This window comes from Trachemys scripta, chromosome 4, assembly GCF_013100865.1.
Source record: "Trachemys scripta elegans isolate TJP31775 chromosome 4, CAS_Tse_1.0, whole genome shotgun sequence".
NCBI classification, from domain to species: Eukaryota; Metazoa; Chordata; order Testudines; family Emydidae; genus Trachemys; species Trachemys scripta.
The window spans coordinates 136,615,123-136,636,847 of record NC_048301.1 but is presented as its reverse complement, the minus strand read 5'-3'; the positions used below and the strand labels follow the sequence as shown (position 1 = coordinate 136,636,847).

Here is a 21,725-nt window from a genome sequence, read left to right as displayed (position 1 = left end):
GACTGGCCTGTAGTTCCCCGGATCCTCCTTCTTCCCTTTTTTAAAGATGGGCACTACATTAGCCTTTTTCCAGTCATCTGGGACCTCCCCCGATCGCCATGAGTTTTCAAAAATAATGGCTAATGGCTCTGCAATCTCACCCGCCAACTCTTTTAGCACCCTCGGATGCAGCGCATCCGGCCCCATGGACTTGTGCACGTCCAGTTTTTCTAAATAGTTCTGAACCACTTCTTTCTCCACAGAGGGTTGGTCACCTTCTCCCCATGCTGTACTGCCCAGTGCAGCAATCTGGGAGCTGACCTTGTGCGTGAAGACAGAGGCAAAAAAATCATTGAGTACATTAGCTTTTTCCACATCCTCTGTCACTAGGTTGCCTCCCTCATTCAGTAAGGGGCCCACACTTTCCTTGATTTTCTTCTTGTTGCTAACATACCTGAAGAAACCCTTCTTGTTACTCTTAACATCCCTTGCTAGCTGCAACTCCAGTTGTGATTTGGCCTTTCTGATTTCACTTCTGCATGCCTGAGCAATATTTTTATACTCCTCCCTTGTCATTTGTCCAATCTTCCACTTCTTGTAAGCTTTTTTGTGTTTAAGATCAGCAAGGATTTCACAGTTAAGCCAAGCTGGTCGCTTGCCATATTTACTATTCTTTCTACAGATTGGGAAGGTTTGTTCCTGCAACCTCCATATGGATTCTTTAAAATACAGCCAGCTCTCCTGGACTCCTTTCCCCCTCATGTTATTCTCCCAGGGGATCCTGCCCATCAGTTCTCTGAGGGAGTCACAGTCTGCTTTTCTGAAGTCCAGGGTCCGTATTCTGCTGCTCTCCTTTCAGGATCCTGAACACGACCATCTCATGGTCACTGCCTCCCAGGTTCCCATCCACTTTTGCTTCCTCCACTAATTCTTCCCGGTTTGTGAGCAGCAGGTCTAGAAGAGCTCTGCCCCTAGTTGGTTCCTCCAGCAATTGCACCAGGAAATTCTCCCGTACACTTTCCAAAAAGTTCCTGGATTGTCTGTGCACTGCTGTTTTGCTCTCCCAGCAGATATCGGGGTGATTGACATCCCCCATGAGAACCAGGGCCTGTGATCTAGTAATTTCTGTTAGTTGCCTGAAGAAAGCCTCGTCCACATCAGCCTCTGGTCTGGTGGTCTATAACAGACTCCCACCATGACATCACCCTTGTTACTCACACTTCTAAACTTTAATCCAGAGAGACTCAAGTTTTTCTGCAGTTTCGTACCGGAGCTCTGAGCAGTCATACTGCTCTCTTACATACAGTGCAACTCCCCCACCTTTTCTGCCCTACCTGTCTTTTCTGAACAGTTTTCATCCATGACAGTACTCCAGTCATGTGAGTTATCCCACCAAGTCTCTGTTGTTCCAATCACATCATAATTCCTTGACTGTGCCAGGACTTCCAGTTCTCCCTGCTTGTTTCCCAGGCATCTTGCATTTGTGTATAGGCACTTAAGATAACTCGCTGACTGTTCTGCTTTCTCAGTATGAGACAGGAGTCCTCCTCTCTTGCGCTCTCCTGCTCGTGCTTCCTCCTGGTATCCCACTTCGCCCAGACTTTGGTCTCCTTCCCCTGGTGAACCTAATTTAAAGCCTTCCTCACTAGGTTAGCCAGCCTGCCTGCGAAGATGCTCTTCCCTCTCTTCGTTAGGTGGAGCCCATCTCTGCCTAGCAATCCTCCTTCTTGGAACACCATCCCATGGTGAAAGAATCCAAAGCCTTCTCTCCGACACCACCTGCGTAGCCATTCATTGACTTCCATGATTTGACGGTCTCTATCTGGGCCTTTTCCTTCCACAGGGAGGATGGACGAGAATACCACTTGCGCCTCAAACTCCTTTATCCTTCTTCCCAGAGCCACGTAATCTGCAGTGATCTGCTCAAGGTCATTCTTGGCAGTATCATTGATGCCCATGTGGAGAAACAGGAAGGGGTAGCGATCTGAGGGCTTGATGAGTCTTGGCAGTCTCTCTGCCACATCATGAATCCTAGCTCCTGGCAAGCAAAACACTTCTCGTTTTTCCCGGTTGGGACGGCAGATAGATGACTCCCTGAGGAGGGAGTCCCTGACCACCACCACCCACCTCCTTCTCTTGGGAGTGATGATCGTGGAACCCACATCCCTAGGACAGTGCATCTCATGCTTTCCAATCAGTGGAGTCTCCTTTTGCTCCCTTCCCTCAGATGTATCATCTAGTCCACTCTCCACATTAGTACCTGTGGAGAGAACATGAAAACAGTTGCTCAGCTATATCTCCATTGCTGGTACATGGATGCTCCTCTTTCTTCTTCTGGAGGTCACATGCTACCAATTTTCTTCACCGTCCTTGTGTCGCTGCTGCGCAGCCTGCACTGATTCTTCAGAATGTTGTGCCCGTAGAAGCATATTTTGACGTCTGTCCAGGAAATCTTCATTTTCTCTTATGCAATGCAGGGTTGATGCTTCTTTCTCCAGACCGTGAACCTTCTCTTCCAATATGGAGACCAGCTTGCACTTTGTACAGACAAAGTCACTTCTGTCCTCTGGAAGAAAGACTAACATGGCACATCCTGTGCAGGTCATAACAGCTGATCGCTCACCATCCATATTACCTTCCTTCTAAGAGCTTTCTCAGCAGTTGCAGTAACTACTCAAAGAAGCCTGCAAGATGAAAGCCTCTGTGGGCTCTCCCCAGTCAAACTCCCTCTGTTCGCCGCTCAGCTGGTTCACAACTGGTTGCCTTTTTATAACAATCAGGCCCACTCAAGGCCCACCTGGAACAGAACACTCCCAATTCACACTTTTCAAACAATCAAGTATACGGACAAACTGTAGTAGATTAGTTTTGCTGTTCTCATGTCCTCCTTTCCCTAGGATCTTGAATTCTATTGGATCTTCTTCTTCTTCTATTGGATCTTCACTTCTTCCCAAGTTCCCGACCACCTTTGCGTTCGCAATGAATTCATCCCTGTTGGTCAAAACCAGATCCAAAATGGATGACCCTCTTGTTGTTTCCTCATTTGTTGTTTCCTGATTCAGAAAGTTGTACCCTACACGTGCTAAGAACATTGCAGGACATATTATGTTTTGTTGTATTAGTCTTCCAACAGATATCAGGGAAGTGATATAAGATATCAGACAAGCATTGGTGTTCCACCTGCAGAAAACTAAACCAGTCAGAAAATCACCTAGGCTGTTTGTTGCTGTAGCAGAACGAGCACAGGGACAAACAATATCTGCTCAGAAACTCTCTAAGTGAATGTCTGTATCCTCCTTTGCTATCAGTTGGTACATCTCCCTTCTCCAGACAGGGAGAGGGCCCGTTTTACTAGAGCGCAGGCAACTTCAGTAGCATCTCGTTGAAAAGTGCATATGATGTACATTTGTAAGACAGCAACCTGGAATTCATCCACACTTTCACGAAGCATTATGCTTTGGACCAAGCCTCTTCTGCCAATACAGCCTTTGTAATCACAGCATTACAGACATCTGTACCAACTGCATCCTCGCACACACCTCCTATTTGAGTACTATTTGCCAGTCACCCCTGCGTGGAATACGCTTTAAGTACCAGAATTCGAAGAAATGGACATTACTTTCCTGATGTTGGAGGTTCTTCAAAATGTGTGGTCCCTGTCTGTATTCCACTACCCACCCTCCTTCTCCTCTGCTTTGCATCATGATTAGATTTGCAGTAGAGAAGGAACTGGAGAGGTTGTTGGTCCTCACTTCTCCTTGTACCCTTGGTGCTGAGCACAGAGATGTGAACCAATGACCACTACTCTCAATATGTTCTAGCCTCAGGTGCAAGAAGCACATGCAGACCCACATATATAATACAGATAGGGATCTCATTATAGGTAGGTAACATCTATTTCTTCCTATTCTGTCATGCAGGCTGGATTCAGTCCACAGGAAAGATGTTTGATGGTCCTGCTTGTAAGCCGCCTTTATCATATAGAGAAATGTTCTCTATTAGTATATCAAACAAATATTGCATTTTTTAAGATGGCAGGGTTTTGTTGGTGGGGGCGGAAATAGAAATAGTTTTAGAATAAATGTGAATTTTAAGAAATCTGTCTTCTTTCAGTGTCTCCTTTTCTGCTTGGTCGTGCTCTTTGGGCCGCCAGTCGCTTCACAGTTGCTATGTCTCCAGAATTAATCCAGCAATTTCTGCAGGCCACAGTCAGTGGTCTACATGAGACCCAACCTCCTTCAGTCCGGATCTCTGCAGTCAGAGCTATCTGGGGGTAAGTAGATCATGCATTATGATGGGTCTTGGTGGATTGTGAGCTAATGCAAGAGGAAAGGAATCATTTGAGGATGGAAGAGCTTGACACAGTTGGTGTTAAAACAGAAAAGTTGATGTATGTTCCCGAGAAGCACACTTTTCTGCATGTAGCTGATGACAGATCTTGTACATGAACTACTTATAGATCAGTCATCAGATAATTGAAGTAAATCTCACTATTTTTAGTAAACATTTGAGACTGAATTTTAACTGAACATAAGTTATGATTTGATGGAGTCTGTAGAATTTCATTCCATCGAAAAGCACATTGTAGTTTTTTTTGATCTGCCAGGCTGCAAATTTGGGACTCTGTGTGTCTGGAATCCAGGATAAATCTTGGGTTAATATAACATGTTTCCTCAAGGTGGAATTTTACTGTTCCTCTTTGAGTGATTGCTCGTGTCTATTCCATGTTAGGTGTGCGTGCTCGCCACATGCACTGGTTCTGGAAGTTTCTCCCTCAGTGGTATCCGTAGGGGTCTGGCTCTGGCACCCTCTTGAGTGGCATGCATATGCGCCGGTATAAGGGGTGCTGCCGATTTCTTCCATCCCTCAGTTCCTTCTTATCTCCAGTGATGGTGCTGGAAGGTCTCCTTGCTTTGGCAAGTGCTTATTTACCCAGTGTTTTTTTTCTCTTTACAGTTGTAAATAATTTAGATAAGTAGTTTCTTTGTACTTAACGACTAGCGAATTAGAGTTGTAGATAAATTAGTCCACTTTGGGACTTACGACAGGGCATGCTCCGGTCTCTGGACTTCAAGCCTTATGATCACTGTAGAAAGCCCATGCTGATCAGCGACCCTCATTAAAGTTGCTTGAAATGTTTGGGCGAAGTCCACATTAGCAATAAGTTTTGCATTTATAAGAGCTTCAAGCCCAGGACAAAAAAGGAGAGGGAAATAAGGCTGAGAACGCTCCTCATGGAATTGGCCCTCGCGCCAGTCGCTGAGCCATCAAAATTGGACTCTGCACCCAGTACGGCTGCATCAGTGCAAAGTGTACCTCTGGCGCCGGTCCCAGTCCCCGGCACTGGCTCAGAAGCAGAGGAAGCGTACTGGGTGAGGGTGTTCCCCGATATCCTGTGTGGGAAAGGAAAAGTCTGGAGATGAGCATAGGCCCTTGCGGGGGGCAGCAAGTCTCCGGAGGCCAGTCAGGCACCTGTATTGCCAGTTAGGCCATCCAGCCCTCCTAAAGACCCACCAGCCAGCCCAGGTACTGGCTGAGGTCCCCAGCACCTGGAAGTCCCATCCACGTTGGAGGCCTTCCTGGCTGCAAAAGACATCATATCTTTGCCGGTGTTGCGGATGCCCCACCAAGACGTAATAGTCTCCAGGGAGAAGCCAGCACTGGGACCTGTGCCACTGTCTCCATCTGTGCAGCATCGCTCCCCGGCACCGTGGCAGTCGATGTCGAAGTGACGATCCCAGGGACATGCTTCTGACCTGCCCATACCGACCGAAGTTCCCAGCACTATTTGCAGGACTCTCGGCACCAGTCCCCCATGGGATGGCACTGCTCGCCCGATGGCCGACACAGGGCTGCAGCACACCACCTGTCCACGGAATGGCCTCGGTCACCGGAAGGGAGATATCACTCCCCAGGGCAAGGGACCCCATTGGGGCCACTGCGAGGCCCATCCCTGGCACTGAGACACAGATCGCCGGACGCACAACATTAGGTTGAGGCAGTGCTCCCTGCCATCCTGTTCTTGGTCACTGGACTCACTACACCGATCTCAGAGCTCTAGGCGTGGATCACTGGGTTACCGTCACCAATCTGCCGAGCTCTGTAACAGGTCCCTGAGCAGACCGTTACAGGACCTGGATCCCCAGCCCTGGTCCCCGGCCGTAGATGTCAGGATAACCGGCCACGAAGAGGACTTAGAGCCCACGTCGGCACCACAGTGGTCTCCAATGCAAAACTTTTCTTCCTGGCTCAGAGTAGGAGGAGGTAGTGGGCCTCTCGGGCCAGGTGTGCCAAATCTGGGAGGCCCCCCAGGGCCACTGGTTGGTGTATGGCCCTAGGGCCAATGGCCTGCCTCATGGCAGTTTTGGAATCCATGGGGGGGTTCTCCAAGCGCTGGAGACCCTCGTACAGTGCTCTGTGTCAGGAGTGTCAGAGAGGTCATGGACAGTGTCCCACACACTCCTGGTTCTGATGAAGGGTCCAAGCAAGGTACCCAGGAACACTCCCCCCGCTCCCCCACCAGTCTCAGTGGAACCAACCCCCTCCTCCCGCTACCCCCAGGGTAACAAGCAGGTGTTTTGAGGGTGCGTCCGAGGGCAACATCCCAGTCTGCAGACAGGATCCTACACCTCTTTTGTTTTCCAACTGCCTTTTTCCCTTCCTCCCTGCTTGGGCTGCTATAACAACAAACTGTTAGGTCCTCAGCACTGTGGCGGTGGGGTATACCCTACAGTTTATTTCTACCCACCCTCCCTCCCACCCCTCTACTCTGTCCCTCTTCGGGACCCTTCTCATGAGCAGCTTCTCGCCCAAGAGGTGCAAGCCCTCTTGCTAGTCGGAGCCATAGAGGATGTCCCCGTGCATCAAAAGGGGAAAGGTTTCTATTCCCGGTATTTTCTCATACCAAAGGCCAAGGGCAGTCTATGACCCATTTTGGAAGTATCTCAAGAAGTTGAAGTTTCGCATGGTCTCCCTGGCATCCATCATCTCCATCCTGGAGACTAGTATGCCACCCTCAACTTGAAGGGTGTTCTTGTGGCCTGCAACAGGACATTCAGATCTACCCATACCTCAATGACTGTCTCATCAAGGGTTGTTCACAGGTTTAGGTCCTTCACAGCATTTGGTTGGTGCAAGCCACATACCAGGCACTGGGTCTGCTGATAAACACACAAAAATCGATGTTACTCCCAGTGCAAAGAATAGAGTTTATAGGGGCAGTCCTAGACTCTACACAGGCCAGAGCCTTTCTCCCAGAGCCCAGATTCGAGGTGATGTCAGTTCTCACCCTATCCCCATGGCTAGAGTATGCCTCAGGCTAATAGGATACATGGCAGCGTGTATTTATGTAGCTCGCCATGCACAGCTGCAATCCAGGCCCCTCCAAATGTGACTAGCGTTGGTCTACATCCCAGCCAAGTACCACCCAGACAGAGTCCTCACAATTCTGCTGCAAGTGCTTACAGCTCTAAAATGGTAGTCAAACCCGGTAAATATTTCCAAAGGAACACCCTTTGCAACCCCGAAACCCACAAAGGAGCTAGTGTCAGATGCCTCTGACCTAGGCTTGGAGAGCCCACCTTGGATCGCCGAAGACCCAGGGGTTATGGTCCCAGGACGAGGTCTCACTGCACATCAACGTCAGGGAGCTCAGAACCATCCAATTGACTTGTGAAGTGTTCCTTACGCAGCTATCACATCAAGTAGTTCAGGTGTTGACTGACAATACAGCTGCCATATTCTATGTCAACAGGCAAGGGGGAGTGCGGTCCTTGGTTCTCTGCCAAGAAGCCCTCTGGCTGTGGGATTTTTGCATCCGGCATACCATATTCACAGAGGCACTACATTTCCCTGGCGTCCGAAACACCCTGGCAAATCGCCTGAGCAGGCTGTTCTATTCTCAACCATAAGGAGGTTGTCAGAATGATCTTCCAGAGGTGGGGAACTCCCTAGGTGGACCTGTTTGCCACCAGGCGAAACAGGAAGTGTCTGCTCCCTCCAAGGGCTTGACAGCAGGTAACTCTGCGACACCTTTCTCCTGCCTGGGGCAGAGGGCCTGATGTATGCCTTCCCACCAATCCCTCTTATCGGCAGGACCCTCCTGAAAATATAGGGACAAAGCCAGGGTCATCATGATCACCCTGGCAAAACCCCGCCAGCATTGGTTCGGCATGCTCATGGACTTGGCATCAGCGCCCCTATGAATGCTTCCAAACTGCCCAGATCTGCTCTCAGGATCACAGGAGATGACTGCACCCAATCCTCGCCTCCCTCCACCTCACAACGTGGATGCTGTGTTGTTGAACCCAGAGGAGCAGGCCTGCTCTGCTCAGATCCAGCGAGTACTGCTGGAAAGTAGAAAACCCTCTACGAGAGCAACTTACCTGTCAAAGTGGAAATGCTTTTCTTGCTGGGCGTTGGAACAGGGGATCTCCCTGACCCAGTCATCTCTGAAGTCCATTCTAGAAAACCTGCTTCATTTAAAGCATCAAGACCCAGCCTTCTCCATCAAGATGCACCAGGCTGCCATTTCAGCCTTCCAGTGCAGATCAGTGTACTCGCGTGAGATGATGATCAGGTTCCTTAAGGGCCTGGAGAGACACTTTCCACCGGTCTGGGACGTGGTCCCCCAATGGGACCTCAGTCTAGTCCTTTCTAGGCTCACTGGCCCTCCTTCGAGCCATTAGCCTCCTGCTCTCTTTCACATTTATTGTGGAAAGTCGCTTTCCTTGTGGCTATCACTTCAGCGAGGCGAGTCTCCAAGATAAAAGCCCTTACGTCAGAGCCCCGGTACACTGTGTTCTGCAAGGCCATGGTTCAGTTGCATCCCCACCTGGCTTTCCTACCAAAGGTGGTGTTGCCTTGCCATATTAACCAGGACATATTTCTCCCAGTTTTCTGACCAAAGCCTCATGCGTCTAACAAAGAGAGGCGCATGCACACCCTTGATGTCAGATGGGCTCTGGCTTTCTACTTAGAGCGTACCATGCCCTTCCGTAAATCGACTAAACTTTTTGTCAAGATGGCTGACAGAATGAAAGGCCTCCTGGTGTCATCTCAAAGACTTTCATCTTGGATTACCACCTGCATTTGCACTTGTTACAAGCTGGCACAGGTCATACCACCCCAGATGGTGATGGCTCATTCGACCAGAGCTCAGGTGTCTTTGGCAGCCTTCCTGGCACAAGACCCTATCCAGGATATCTGCAGGGCTGCAACGTGGTAGTCAGTGCACATCTTCATGACCCATTATGCCATCACCCAGCGGGCTAGAGATGATGCTGGCTTTGGCAGAGCTGTGTTGCAATCAACATGCCCATGAACTCCTACCTGCCTCCAGGGATACTGCTTGTGAGTCACCTAACATGGAATGGACATGAGCAAGCACTCGAAGTAAAAACAGTTACTAACCTTTCATAACTGTTTTTCTTCGAGATGTGTTGCTTATATCCATTCCATGATCTGCCCTCCTTCCCCACTGTTGGAGTTCCGGCAAGAAGGAACTGAGGGAGGGAGGGAGGGGGCCGGCAGCGTTCCTTATATGGGCACCAGAGCTGGTCCCCTATGGATACCACTGAGGGAAAAGCTTCCAGCACTGGTGCATGTGGTGAGCACACACACGTTACATGGAATGGATATGAGCAACACATCTCTAACTGTTACGAAAGGTTAGTAACCACTTTTTTCACTTTACTCACATAACTGTACAATGTGAGGAATAACACCAGGGATGGCGTGTGCAGAATGGAAGTTAATTTGGATCTCAAATGTAATGCCCTTTATAGTGATGTGCAAGTGGAAGATTTGATTAGTAGATATAATACCAGTCACTGAAAGCTTAAACAAAAATGCAGATAGTAACATTATAGATGTAGGACTCAAATCATAGTTGCACTATTTGCACCTATGCTTTGTTAGTTACATTAGCCTCAGTTCATTTCACAAACCACTGTGTACTGGGGCACAGAAAGATCCCACAGAGCTGATTTTCCTGGTGCTTTTAAGAGAGTGAAAATCCCCATCTTCTTCACAGAAGAAGCGCAACTGTTCTGCTCTTGATAGGGTCTTCCGCACAGATATGCAAGGAGGGCATGTTTGCCAATTTCAAAATTTTAAAGATTTAAACTAATGTAGAGGATCCATCCGTATTGGTTGTAAAACATGAATAGCAATTTGATTTTTTTTTTAATTCAAAATTTGGCTTTCGATCAATAATTTGATGGCAGAAGATTAGAGATACAAGGTGGGTGAGGTAATATCTTTTATTGGACCAACTTCTGTTGGTGATAGACAAGCTTTGGAGCTTGCACAGAGCTCTTCTTCAGGTCTGGAAAATGTACTCAATGTCGCAACTAAGCACAAGGTGGAACAGATTGTTTAGTGTAAGCAATTAATACATTTCAAGGGACCGTTCAAGGTGAAGTGGCCCATTAAATTCAGGTGGCACCGTGACTGGTTCCTTGAAATATGTGTTAACTACTTATGCTAAACAATCTGTTCCACCTTGTGACACTCTGAGTACGTTTCCTAGACCTGAAGAATTGCTCTGTGTAAGCTCGAAAGCTTCTCTCTCTCACCAACTTTTGAAGCCTTAACCATGAATCTAGGAGTCAGCTGTTAGTGTTTGGGGATAGAGCAAGGAGAAAAGGTAACTGAGTTGTTGGGTACTCCTTTAGATACACGTTATCCTAATTCAACTTCCATCTTCAATAGGCTGATGAAGTGAGGTGATATAACAGATAGAGCTTGCGTCCCTACTGATATTCATTGAAGGAGGTTAAACACTTCAAAGCATGATTGAATATAGCCTTCTATCTTTTCAAGGGGGATGTCTTAGTACTGAACCAAAGTCCCTGGAATTCACAAGTTTGAAGCCAGGAATTCAGATATTTTCAGATGTTTCCCCATCACTTATCAGGCATTACTGATGGAAGCTCTGACCATACTGTCAGTAACTACCTAAGAAGAGCAGATACCTATATGCTTCTTGTGTATGGTTCTGTGATCATAGGCTGCATAAAGACTGAGTAACCCAAGTCAGTAAATGGTACCAACGGACTAATATGTGAGCCTTACACAATGTAATATGAAATTTTCTATTATCTGGATTTGAAAGCTAGCTCACCCAGAGAGGATGTACAGGTAGCTTGTTATAGAACAGAGGGCCAGGAAGTTACTTCCATGCTGGGAGAAGTAGGTACCAGAACAGTGTTGGAGCCCAATGCTCTTTTCCCTAGAAGGGGATCCAGGGGGCAGAAGTGGCTTGGAGTTGTAGGATCTTCCTAGGAGAGGGAGACAAGTAGGCCCAGGAAATAGAACTTTCACAGGAGCTGGACCAGGGCCTGGAACTTGCCAGAAGGCATCCCAGTGTCACTGGGTTCATTGTATTCAAAACTAAATGCCAATTGATCATTGCAACTTATTAGTCACTCAGTAGGCCCCCCTTCTTTCTCTCTCTCTCTCATACTCACACATACTAAATTAAAGAAACTCTGGATATTGATCCAGTAACTTACACCTCTTTGCTATAAAGAGAGAAGTTACCTTTAAAACAATAAAAAATTAGCATAGCCTTCTATGGTGATGAGCTCCTGAAAGGGAGGGGTGGGTTATGGAGTCCAGTGGCCTGAGGCCATTGCAGTTTTCTGCAGCTTGAAGAGGTGTAGGGAAAGGGAAAAGAGACTGAAGGTATAAATTTGAAAAGTGGGAGACTGAGACTTTGAGTAGGAAAAAAGGAAATATAGAGTTCAGGTGGTTAAAACAAAAAATATACAGTTGGGCTGAAAAGAGAAAGAGAAGAGGGAACAATCACTAAAATGATACTCTGATCGACGCATCCGACATCCTCTAGTGCTGTTGTAAATATTATATTTGTGTGTTTTGTACCATGAATTCCTTATCTAGTTACTGTGACCAGCTGAAGATCTCTGAAAGCACCCATGTATTGCAGCCTTTCCTTCCCAGTATCCTGGATGGACTGATCCACTTGGCAGCTCAGTTCAGTTCAGAGGTCCTCAATCTTGTGATGGAAACACTCTGCATTGTCTGTACAGTAGACCCAGCATTTACAGCAAATGTGGAGAACAAAATCTGCCCCTTCACCATAGCAATCTTCCTGAAGTACAGTAATGGTATGTGCCCAAAGTGTGTCTTTTAATTATTGCTCTGTCTTTGCTAATGGAGTCTGGTCAAGATTAATCTCTTGCAGGCTACCTGTAAAATTGACATTTAAAGTGTGTATTTAAAATGTACAGAATGACATTTTGGAAATACATTATTCTTAAATTTTAAGGCCAGATGGGACAATTATCATCTAGTCTGACATCTTGTATAGCACAGGCCAGAGAATTATGCCCATTGATTCCTGTATCTAGCCCATATTTTTTGCTCTGGTTCACCCACTTTCTATAGGAAGAAATCCAATTTTGATATAAAAATTTAAGTGATGGAGAATCAATCGCATCCCTTGGCAAGTAGTTTCAAAAATGGGCACTTTATTTCTAATCTGAATTTGTCAAGTTTCAACTTACAGCCATTGGATCTTATTCTGCCTTTGTCTGCTACATTAAAGACCCTTCTGCCATCGAAATCTTCTACCCACATAAGTGCTTATAGACCATAATCAAGTTCTCTTAACCTTTTTGATAAGGGCTTTGCAATAGCTTTCTGCACTATTAGTGAAGTATAAGAACTGGTATGATATGCAGTTGTGTGTGAAAAGAGAACTTTTTTCTACCAGGAATAATGTAGGGGGCAGGCTGACAAGAGGGCATTTTGTATATAAAAGGATGATTCTTACTTGTCCTGAAGTACTAAGTTGAGGTATTAAACCATTCTGAGGAAGCAGTACTATTTGGCATTCAACTTTCCCTTTGTTTCCTTAAATGGAGTTTATCCAATAAAATCCCAGATTGGTTTACTCTTGATCAGCTGTCTGTTACAGCATGCCTTGTTGCCTGAAGCCATCCTCTTATTAGATTTCTGTTAACATTGCACTATCAGTCACTAGTGTATAGACAAGTCTGTGTCCATTGATGAAGGTGGACAGGACAGGTTTTCTATGGTTGCTCTCATGATCTGAATTGTTTGAATGTATTAAGCCGTTACCCAAGTACTGGGCTGCCTACATTCTGTTTGAGTAAGTAGAATAAATAGGTAACCTCTGCTGAGAATGTGGCATGTGCAATAGATGTCAGAATTGACTAAAGAGGTATGACTTATTAATAACTAGTCCTGTGAGAGGTACCTCTGCATGTATACACTTATGGGAATTGGGTCCCCTGCTGCCTTGTGCTCAGAACTCCTTAGCAAGCTGTGTCACTTAGTGGAGGCACAAGTGCCCTCTCAATGTTGAAAGTCTGACTGGGGTTCAAGGGAAAAGAACCGAGGCAGAAGCTAGTACATTCCCTTATATGACCACAGCAGTGTCCAGAGATATATAAAGAATTCTGAGGAAGGAGGGAAAGGCAGGCAGGAAGTGTGAATATACAATTTCACTATCTTTGTATATATTTTTGTTTCACTTTGGGAAATTGTAACAAGCAGCAGAGTTTAGGTGGAGGGTGAACTGAGGAACTGTTAATTTAAAAAGGGGAAACTGACAGAGTGGGAGTAGTCTAGGTCTGGCTCACCACTCTGTACACTTCGTAAGTGTCCTTGTGTGAGCCAAATTGAGAGATAATTAGGACTGGCTGATTAAGCAGTTAATGAGGGGATTCATCTTATCAGTTGGGGATTGTTAAATGGGAGATAGGGAGAGGGAAGAAAGGGCAAAGAAGATCAGAATCTGAGAAGTGAGATATCTCCTTCCTCCCTGTGCCTGGGATGTATGCTGAAGCCTGGGAAAAGCCTTTTGGTGATGGGACATTAAACTGCATAAGATATTGGAAGTAAAGTACACTTGTGAACTTACATAAGAGCACGTGAATACTCTTTGCACAGAGAAATTCAGGGTGCGGGAGCCCACCCTGTGACAAGTGGGGGCTTATCCAGGATTTCCGATTCCAATGTAGGCAAAGGACCAGAAAGGGAAGCTGACGAGAAGGCACAGCGGACTCGGCAGTATGGAGGAACTTCTGCGCTGGGTAGTTGAGCAACAAAAGGAGTTACAGAAAACCTTCCAGGAGTTTCAACAGAGGGCACAAACAGTCCTTGTTATCCGAGATAAGCCTCCACTTGTCACAGGGTGGGCTCCTGCACCCTGAATTTTTTTTGCAAACAGTCTTCACACACACTTAAGTAAGTTGCCCACAGTGTATTTACAATGTCATATGGAACTTCATGTCCCATCACCATAAAGCTTTTCCCAACCTTCAACATATACCCTTACATAAAGGGAGGTGAGGAGGAAAGAGATCTCACTTCTTGATCCTGAGTTTCTTTGCCCTTCCTTCTCTGTCTTTCTGCCTCCCATTTAACAGTCCCCAGCTAAATCCCCTTGTTAACTGGTTAACCACCCACACCTCGTTAATTATCTCCCAATTTGGCAGGGATGCTTACAAAATGCACAGAATGGTGAGCCAGGCCTAGGGTGCCAAGTACAGCAAGTAGTGTATTAAATTCCATGTAGCCATTCTACAAATCTCCACAACAAAAACATTCTGATAACAAGCCATGCAAGTGGTATTAGCCATCATCGCTAAGGCGTAAGTCTATATAATCTTTAATCCACTCTCAGCCTGTTAGAGGAGATGGTATTCCCCTGATGCTGATCACTATAGACCAGTCAGAAACTATTCAGAAGGTCAGAGACTGTCTAAATGGTTTGGAATCATAGAACGGAATCATAGAATATCAGGGTTGGGAGGGACCTCAGGAGGTCATCTAGTTCAACCCCCTGCTCTCAAAGCAGGACGAACCCCAACTAAATCATCCCAGCCAGGGCTTTGTCAAGCCTGATCGTAGAGGTTTTTAAGGAAGGAGATTCGACCACCTCCCTAGGTAACCTATTCCAGTGCTTCACAACCCTCCTAGTGAAAAAGTTTTTCCTAATATCCAACCTAAACCTCCCCCACTGCAACTTGAGACCATTACTCCTTGTTCTGTTATCTGCCACCACTGAGAACAGCCGAGCTCCATCGTCTTTGGAACCCCCTTTCAAGTAGTGGAAAGCAGCTACCAAATTACCCCCTAATTCTTCTCTTCTGCAGACTAAACAATCACAGTTCCTTCAGCCTCTTCTCATAAACCATGTGCTCCAGCCCCCTAATAATTTTTGTTGTCCTCCAAAACTGGACACAGTACTCCAGATGAGGCCTCACCAGTCTTGAATAGAGGGAATGATCATGTCCCTCGATGTGCTGGCAATGCCCCTACTTATACAGCCCAAAATGCCGTTAGCCTTCTTGGCAACAAGGGCACACTGTTGACTCATATCCAGCTTCTCGTCCACTATAACCCCTAGGTCCTTTTCTGCAGAACTGCTGCCTAGCCACTCGGTCCCTAGTCTGTAGCAGTTCATGGGATTCTTCCATCCTAAGTGCAGGACTCTGCACTTGTTGTTGTTGAACCTCATCAGATTTCTTATGGCCCAATCCTCTAATTTGTCTAGGTCCCTGTGTATCCTATCCCTACCCTCCAGCATATCTACCACTCCTCCCAGTTTAGTGTCATCTGTAAACTTGCTGAGAGTGCAGTCCACACCATCCTCCAGATCATTAATGAAGATATTGAAGAAAATCAGCCCCAGGACTGACCCTTGGGGAACTCCGCTTGATACCGGCTGCTAACTAGACATGGAGCCATTGATCACTACCCGTTGAGCCTGACAATCTAGCCAGCTTTCTATCCATCTTGTTGTCCATTCATCCAGCCCATACTTCTTTAACTTTCTGGCAAGAATACTGTGGGAGACCGTATCAAAAGCTTTGCTAAAGTCAAGGAATAACACGTCCACTGCTTTCCCCTCATGCACAGAGCCAGTTATCTCATCGTAGAAGGCAATTAAGTTAGTCAGGCATGACTTGCCCTTGGTGAATCCATGCTGATTGTTCCTGATCACTTTCCTCTCCTCTAAGCGCTTCAGAATTGATTCCTTGAGGACCTGCTCCATGATTTTTCCAGGGACTGAGGTGAGGCTGACTGGCCTGTAGTTCCCCGGATCCTCCTCCTTCCCTTTTTTAAAGATGCGCACTACATTAGCCTTTTTCCAGTCATCCAGGACCTCCCCTGATTGCCATGAGTTTTCAAAGTTTTCAATGGCTCTGCAATCACGTCCGCCAACTCCTTTAGTGCCCTCGGATGCAGCACATCCGGCCCCATAGACTTGTGCTCATCCAGTTTTTCTAAATAGTCCCGAACCACTTCTTTCTCCACAGAGGGCTGGTCACCTCCTCCCCATACTGTGCTGCCCAGTGCAGTAGTCTGGGAGCTGACCTTTTGCGTGAAGACAGAGGCAAAAAAAGCATTGAGTACATTAGCTTTTTCCACATCCTCAGTCACTAGGTTGCCTCCCTCATTCAGTAAGGGGCCCACACTTTCCTTGACTATCTTCTTGTTGGTAACATACCTGAAGAAAACCTTCTTGTTACTCTTAACATCTCTTGCTAGCTACAACTCCAAGTGTGATTTGGCCTTCCTGATTTCACTCCTGCATGCCTGAGCAATATTTTTATACTCCTCCCTGGTCATTTGTCCAATCTTCCACTTCTTGTAAGCTTCTTTGTTGTGTTTAAGGTCAGCAAGGATTTCACTGTTAAGCCAAGCTGGTCGCCTGCCATATTTACTGTTCTTTCTACACATCGGGACGGTTTGTTCCTGCAACCTCCATAAGGATTCTTTAAAATACAGCCAGCTCTCCTGGACTCCTTTCCCCCTCATGTTATTCTCCCAGGGGATCCTGCCCATCAGTTCCCTGAGAGAGTCAGTCTGCTTTTCTGAAGTCCAGGGTCAGTATTCTGCTGCTCTCCTTTCAGGATCCTGAACACGACCATCTCATGGTCACTGTCTCCCAGGTTCCCATCCACTTTTGCTTCCCCAACTAATTCTTCCCTGTTTGTGAGCAGCAGGTCAAGAAGAGCTTTGCTCCTAGTTGGTTCCTCCAGCACTTGCACCAGGAAATTGTCCCCTACACTTTCCAAAAAGTTCCTGGATTGTCTGTGCACTGCTGTTTTGCTCTCCCAGCAGATATCGGGGTGATTGACATCCCCCATGAGAACCAGGGCCTGTGATCTAGTAACTTCTGTTAGTTGCCAGAAGAAAGCCTCATTTGCCTCATCCCCCGGTCTGGTAGTCTGTAACAGTCTCCCACCACGACATCACCCTTGTTACTCACACTTCTAAACTTTAATCCAGAGAGACTCAGGTTTTTCTGCAGTTTCATACTGGAGCTCTGAGCAGTCATACTGCTCTCTTACATACAATACAACTCCCCCACCTTTTCTGCCCTGCCTGCCCTTCCTGAACAGTTTATATCCATCCATGACAGTATTCCAGTCATGTGAGTTATCCCACCAAGTCTCTGTTATTCCTTGACTGTGCCAGGACTTCCAGTTCTCCCTGCTTGTTTCCCAGGCTTCTTGCATTTGTGTATAGGCATTAAGATAACTCGCTGATTGTCCTGCTTTCTCAGTGTGAGGAGGAGTCCTTCCCTCTTGCACTCTCCTGTTCGCGCTTCCTCCCGGTATTCCACTTCCCCATTTACCTCGGCTTTGGTCTCCTTTCCCCCGGTGAACCTAGTTTAAAGCCCTCCTCACTAAGCTAGCCCACCCTGCTTGCGAAGATGCTCTTCCCTCTCTTCGTTAGGTGGAGAGCCCATCTCTGCCTAGCAATCCTCCTTCTTGGAACACCATCCCATGGTGAAAGAATCCAAAGCCTTCTCTCCGACACCACCTGCGTAACCATTCGTTGACTTCCACGATTTGACAGTCTCTACGTGGGCCTTTTCCTTCCACAGGGAGGATGGATGAGAACACCACTTGCGCCTCAAACTTCTTTATCCTTCTTCCCAGTGCCACATATTCTGCAGTGATCCGCTCAAGGTCATTCTTGGCAGTATCATTGGTGCCCATGTGGAGAAGCAGGAAGGGGTAGCAATCCAAGGGCTTGATGAGTCTCGGCAGTCTCTCCATCACATCGTGAATCGTAGCTCCTGGCAAGCAGAACATTTCTCAGTTTTCCCGGTCGGGACAACAGATAAATGACTCCCTGAGGAGGGAGTCCCCGACCACCACCACCCACCTTCTTCTCTTGGGAGTGGCAGTCGTGAAACCCCCATCCCTAGGACAGTGCATCTCATGCTTTCCAATCAGTGGAATCTCCTTCTGCTCCCTTCCCTCAGATGTATCATCTACTCCACTTTCCGCATTAGTATCTGTGGAGAGAACATGAAAACGGTTGCTCAACTATATCTGCATTGCTGGTACATGGACGCTCCTCTTTCTTCTTATGGAGATCACATGCTGCCAAATTTCTTCACAGTCTTTCTGTCCCCGCTGCGCAGCCTGCTCTGATTCTTCAGAATGTTGTGCCCGTAGAAGCATATTCTGATGTCTGTCCAGGAAATCTTCATTTTCTCTTATGCAACGCAGGGTTGATACTTGTTTCTCCAGACCTTGAACCTTCTCTTTCAATATGGAGACCAGCTTGCACTTTGTACAGACAAAGTCGCTTCTGTCCTGTGGAAGAAAGACAAACATGGCACATCCTGTGCAGGTCATAACAGCTGATCACTCACCATCCATATTAACTTCCTTCTAAGAGCTTCCTCAGGTGTTCCAGCAACTCCTCATAGGAGCCTGCAAGTTGAAAGCCTCCATGGGCTCTCCCCAGGCAATCTCCCCATCAAACTCCCTCTGTTAGCCGTTCCTCTGGTTCGCAGCTGACTGCCTCTTTATAACAGTCAGGCCCACTCAAGGCCCACTTGTAACAAAGCACTCCCAATTCACACTTTTCAAACAATCAAGCACACGGTGAAATTGACAAACTGTCCCCACAACAGACACTCAGATACTCACCGACACAGCACCCCAATGCAGCATTTAGCGTCCCTCCTAGGTTTGGATCTAGGATCTTTTTAACATCTAATGCAGTGTTTCGCAAACTGGGATCCATGGGTCCCGCTTATCAGCTCCTCCCTAGGTCGTAGGGGGATGTCCCAGATGGGTCTGGTTTGGCTTGGAACCAGATTTGGGAACCATGGACAGCACTGCAGACGTCTCTTTCTCAATGGGAATAGGTTTTAGGACTCAAGAAGGCCTCTTGTGATCATGCTCAGTACTGGAGCCATGAGCTGCCTGTTCTAAGGCACCCACTTGAAGCGGTCACTGCATCAGGAAGACAGAGTCCTAGGCCCAGAGCAAGGTATGTATCTCTGATGTGGAGGTAGAGAAACTGAGCAGCAGGATGCATTCTTTTATGTAATTTTGCCAGACATGCATTTAACTTAGCAAAGACATAACAAGATCCAGTAGATGGAAGCTGAAGCTAGACAAATTCAAACTGAAAATAAGCACACAGTTGTTTCAGGGAGGGTGATTATTAGAACAACCTTCCTAGGGACATAGTGAATTTTCCACCTCATGGAATCTTCAAATTGAGATTGGATGACAAAGTTATGGACTTGATGAAGGAATCACTGAATTAAATTATATGGCCTGTGTTATACAGGAGGTCAAACTAGATTTTGATCAGCCCTTCTGACCACTTTAAGGGCTATGAATGTACATCTCTAGCTCTTATGGTTGCAACAAGAATGTTTAAAATATGAACTTTGTAATGCAGTAATGCCAGCCTGAGTCTCCAAACACCCTTAATCAGTATAACTGTATAAGAGAAGTTTAACTTGTCATTAGGTTTGATAGCTATATGTAAACTTCAACTATCTCATTGTAGAATATCTTAACAAAAACATAAATTTGTTCTGCTTATTTATTGTTGATATTGGGTACCTGTCCACTGAGGTAACTGAGTGCTGGTAGAGTTGTTTGGGTTGCCTGAATGAGGAATTCAAATGCACCACCACCAAATTTTAAATTAACTTTGTCCTTTTCTGAAAGGAATCCCCTTCCAAATACTGAAGGCCTAAACTACTTCCTGTACATCAAAAACCATAACAGTTTTCCATATATTTCTAGGTGCCAAAGCTAGGGTTCCCTACTCAGGTGTCAAAACTTCCAGCTTTCCCCTGACAATTTCTGTGGTGCAGTTAAACTTTGTCACTGCAAAATGCTGCCCCAGACTGAAGGCTGCAAGTTTGTGGATGGCATAAAATTGCGTTTAATACTAAAAATCATTTGTATTAAACGTACTTACTGCACTGGTCTGGGGGGCAATGAAGGGCAAAGGGGTGAGGGTGAAACGCTGCATTATTCCCAGTTCCCTATTGTATCAGATTTGTTGTGCAGCATGGTACTTGGTTCCTTGGCTACAGACACAAATATACTGAAAGTCTATCTTCATGCAAAGAATTGTTTAGTAAATGCCATATAGCCATACAGAAACTGATTGACTTTTCTTCCAATTACTTCTAGTTGCTTACTGAGGCTGAAAGTAAACTGGATGCTCCAGTAAAGATTGTTTGTGTAACCTCCTGTCATGAAATTTGCAGCTTACCTTATTGAAATGATAGCAACAAAACTTTAGACCAATACTCATTAGTTTGTCTTAATAACTGGTGCTTTCTCGCTCTAGATCCTGTTGTTGCCTCTCTCGCACAAGATATCTTTAAGGAGCTAGCACAGATAGAAGCCTGCCAAGGTCCAATGCAGATGAGACTAATCCCAACTCTCGTCAGCATCATGCAGGCTCCTGCTGATAAGATTCCAGCAGGGCTTTGTGCAGTAAGTACTATGGCAAAAGATGGTTTAGCTGCAGGATGGGTTCTTGCTGCAGCTAATAAAAGCATTGGCATTATGCCATTTCATCAACCTGTTTTGATATGAAAAGAGCAAGAACGGATGCTCATAAACTACTATTGAGTGATGTCTTTAGTGACTGAGATCTTTCTGTGGGGAAAGAGATCTCCAGGTTTGGAAGAAATGCACATCATAGTCTTTTATCTCTCAGTTGTCTGTCAGCCTTCTTCCAGTCTTTACAAAGTGTCTTTAGCTCTTTCTTACCATTTGAAATAGTGCAACCTATGGAAATAAGTTTTTCTCACAATAGGGCATTCTCCAGTAATGCACATTACATGTCCTAGACATGGTACATGCACAGATTGTTAGAACTCAAGCTGTACGTATCCTCTCATGTGAGTTTGCACCTTTCTGTACACAATGAAACACCACGCATGTAACTGTATATATGTAAAATATATAGGATCATGCTTTATATTGAGATTCCATTTATAAAGCATTAATACATGATTAAAATATTTATAATATCCATCAGAGAGGAGTATATATTATACCTAGTTATAAGCACATCAGTAGAAGGTGGGTTTTATGTCATTATAACTAGCTGTTATGAGTAAGGTTGCATGTCTGTCACGGAAGTCACTGATTCTGTGACTTTCCATGATTTCAGCAGCAACCGGTGCGGCTGGCTTCGGGGCTGCCCAAGCAGATCAGGCAGCCCCTGGGGCATTTTGGGTGTGGGATCAAGGCTGAGGTGGGGGGTTGAGGTGTAGGATGGCGCTTACCTCGTGGGAGGCTCCCCAGAAGCAGACGGCATGTGCCTGCAGCTCCTAGGCAGGGGGCCAGGGGGCTCTGCGTGCTGCTCCTGCCCACAGGTGCCACCCCCGCAGCTCCCATTGGCTGCGGTTCCCAGCCAATGGGAGCTGTGGAGCCAGAGCACGTGGTGGGTATAGC

The 21,725-nt window shown here is 46.3% G+C and overlaps 1 protein-coding gene across 1 annotated transcript in view; it reads left to right on the top strand.

Moving 5' to 3' along the window:
* IPO9 (importin 9) overlaps positions 1 to 21,725 on the top strand; it is a 182,091-nt gene that overhangs the window by 108,635 nt on the left and 51,731 nt on the right. The window contains 3 exon segments of the mRNA XM_034768831.1: positions 4,093 to 4,252; positions 11,884 to 12,110; positions 20,608 to 20,756. Coding sequence (XP_034624722.1) covers positions 4,093 to 4,252; positions 11,884 to 12,110; positions 20,608 to 20,756 — 536 coding nt within the window.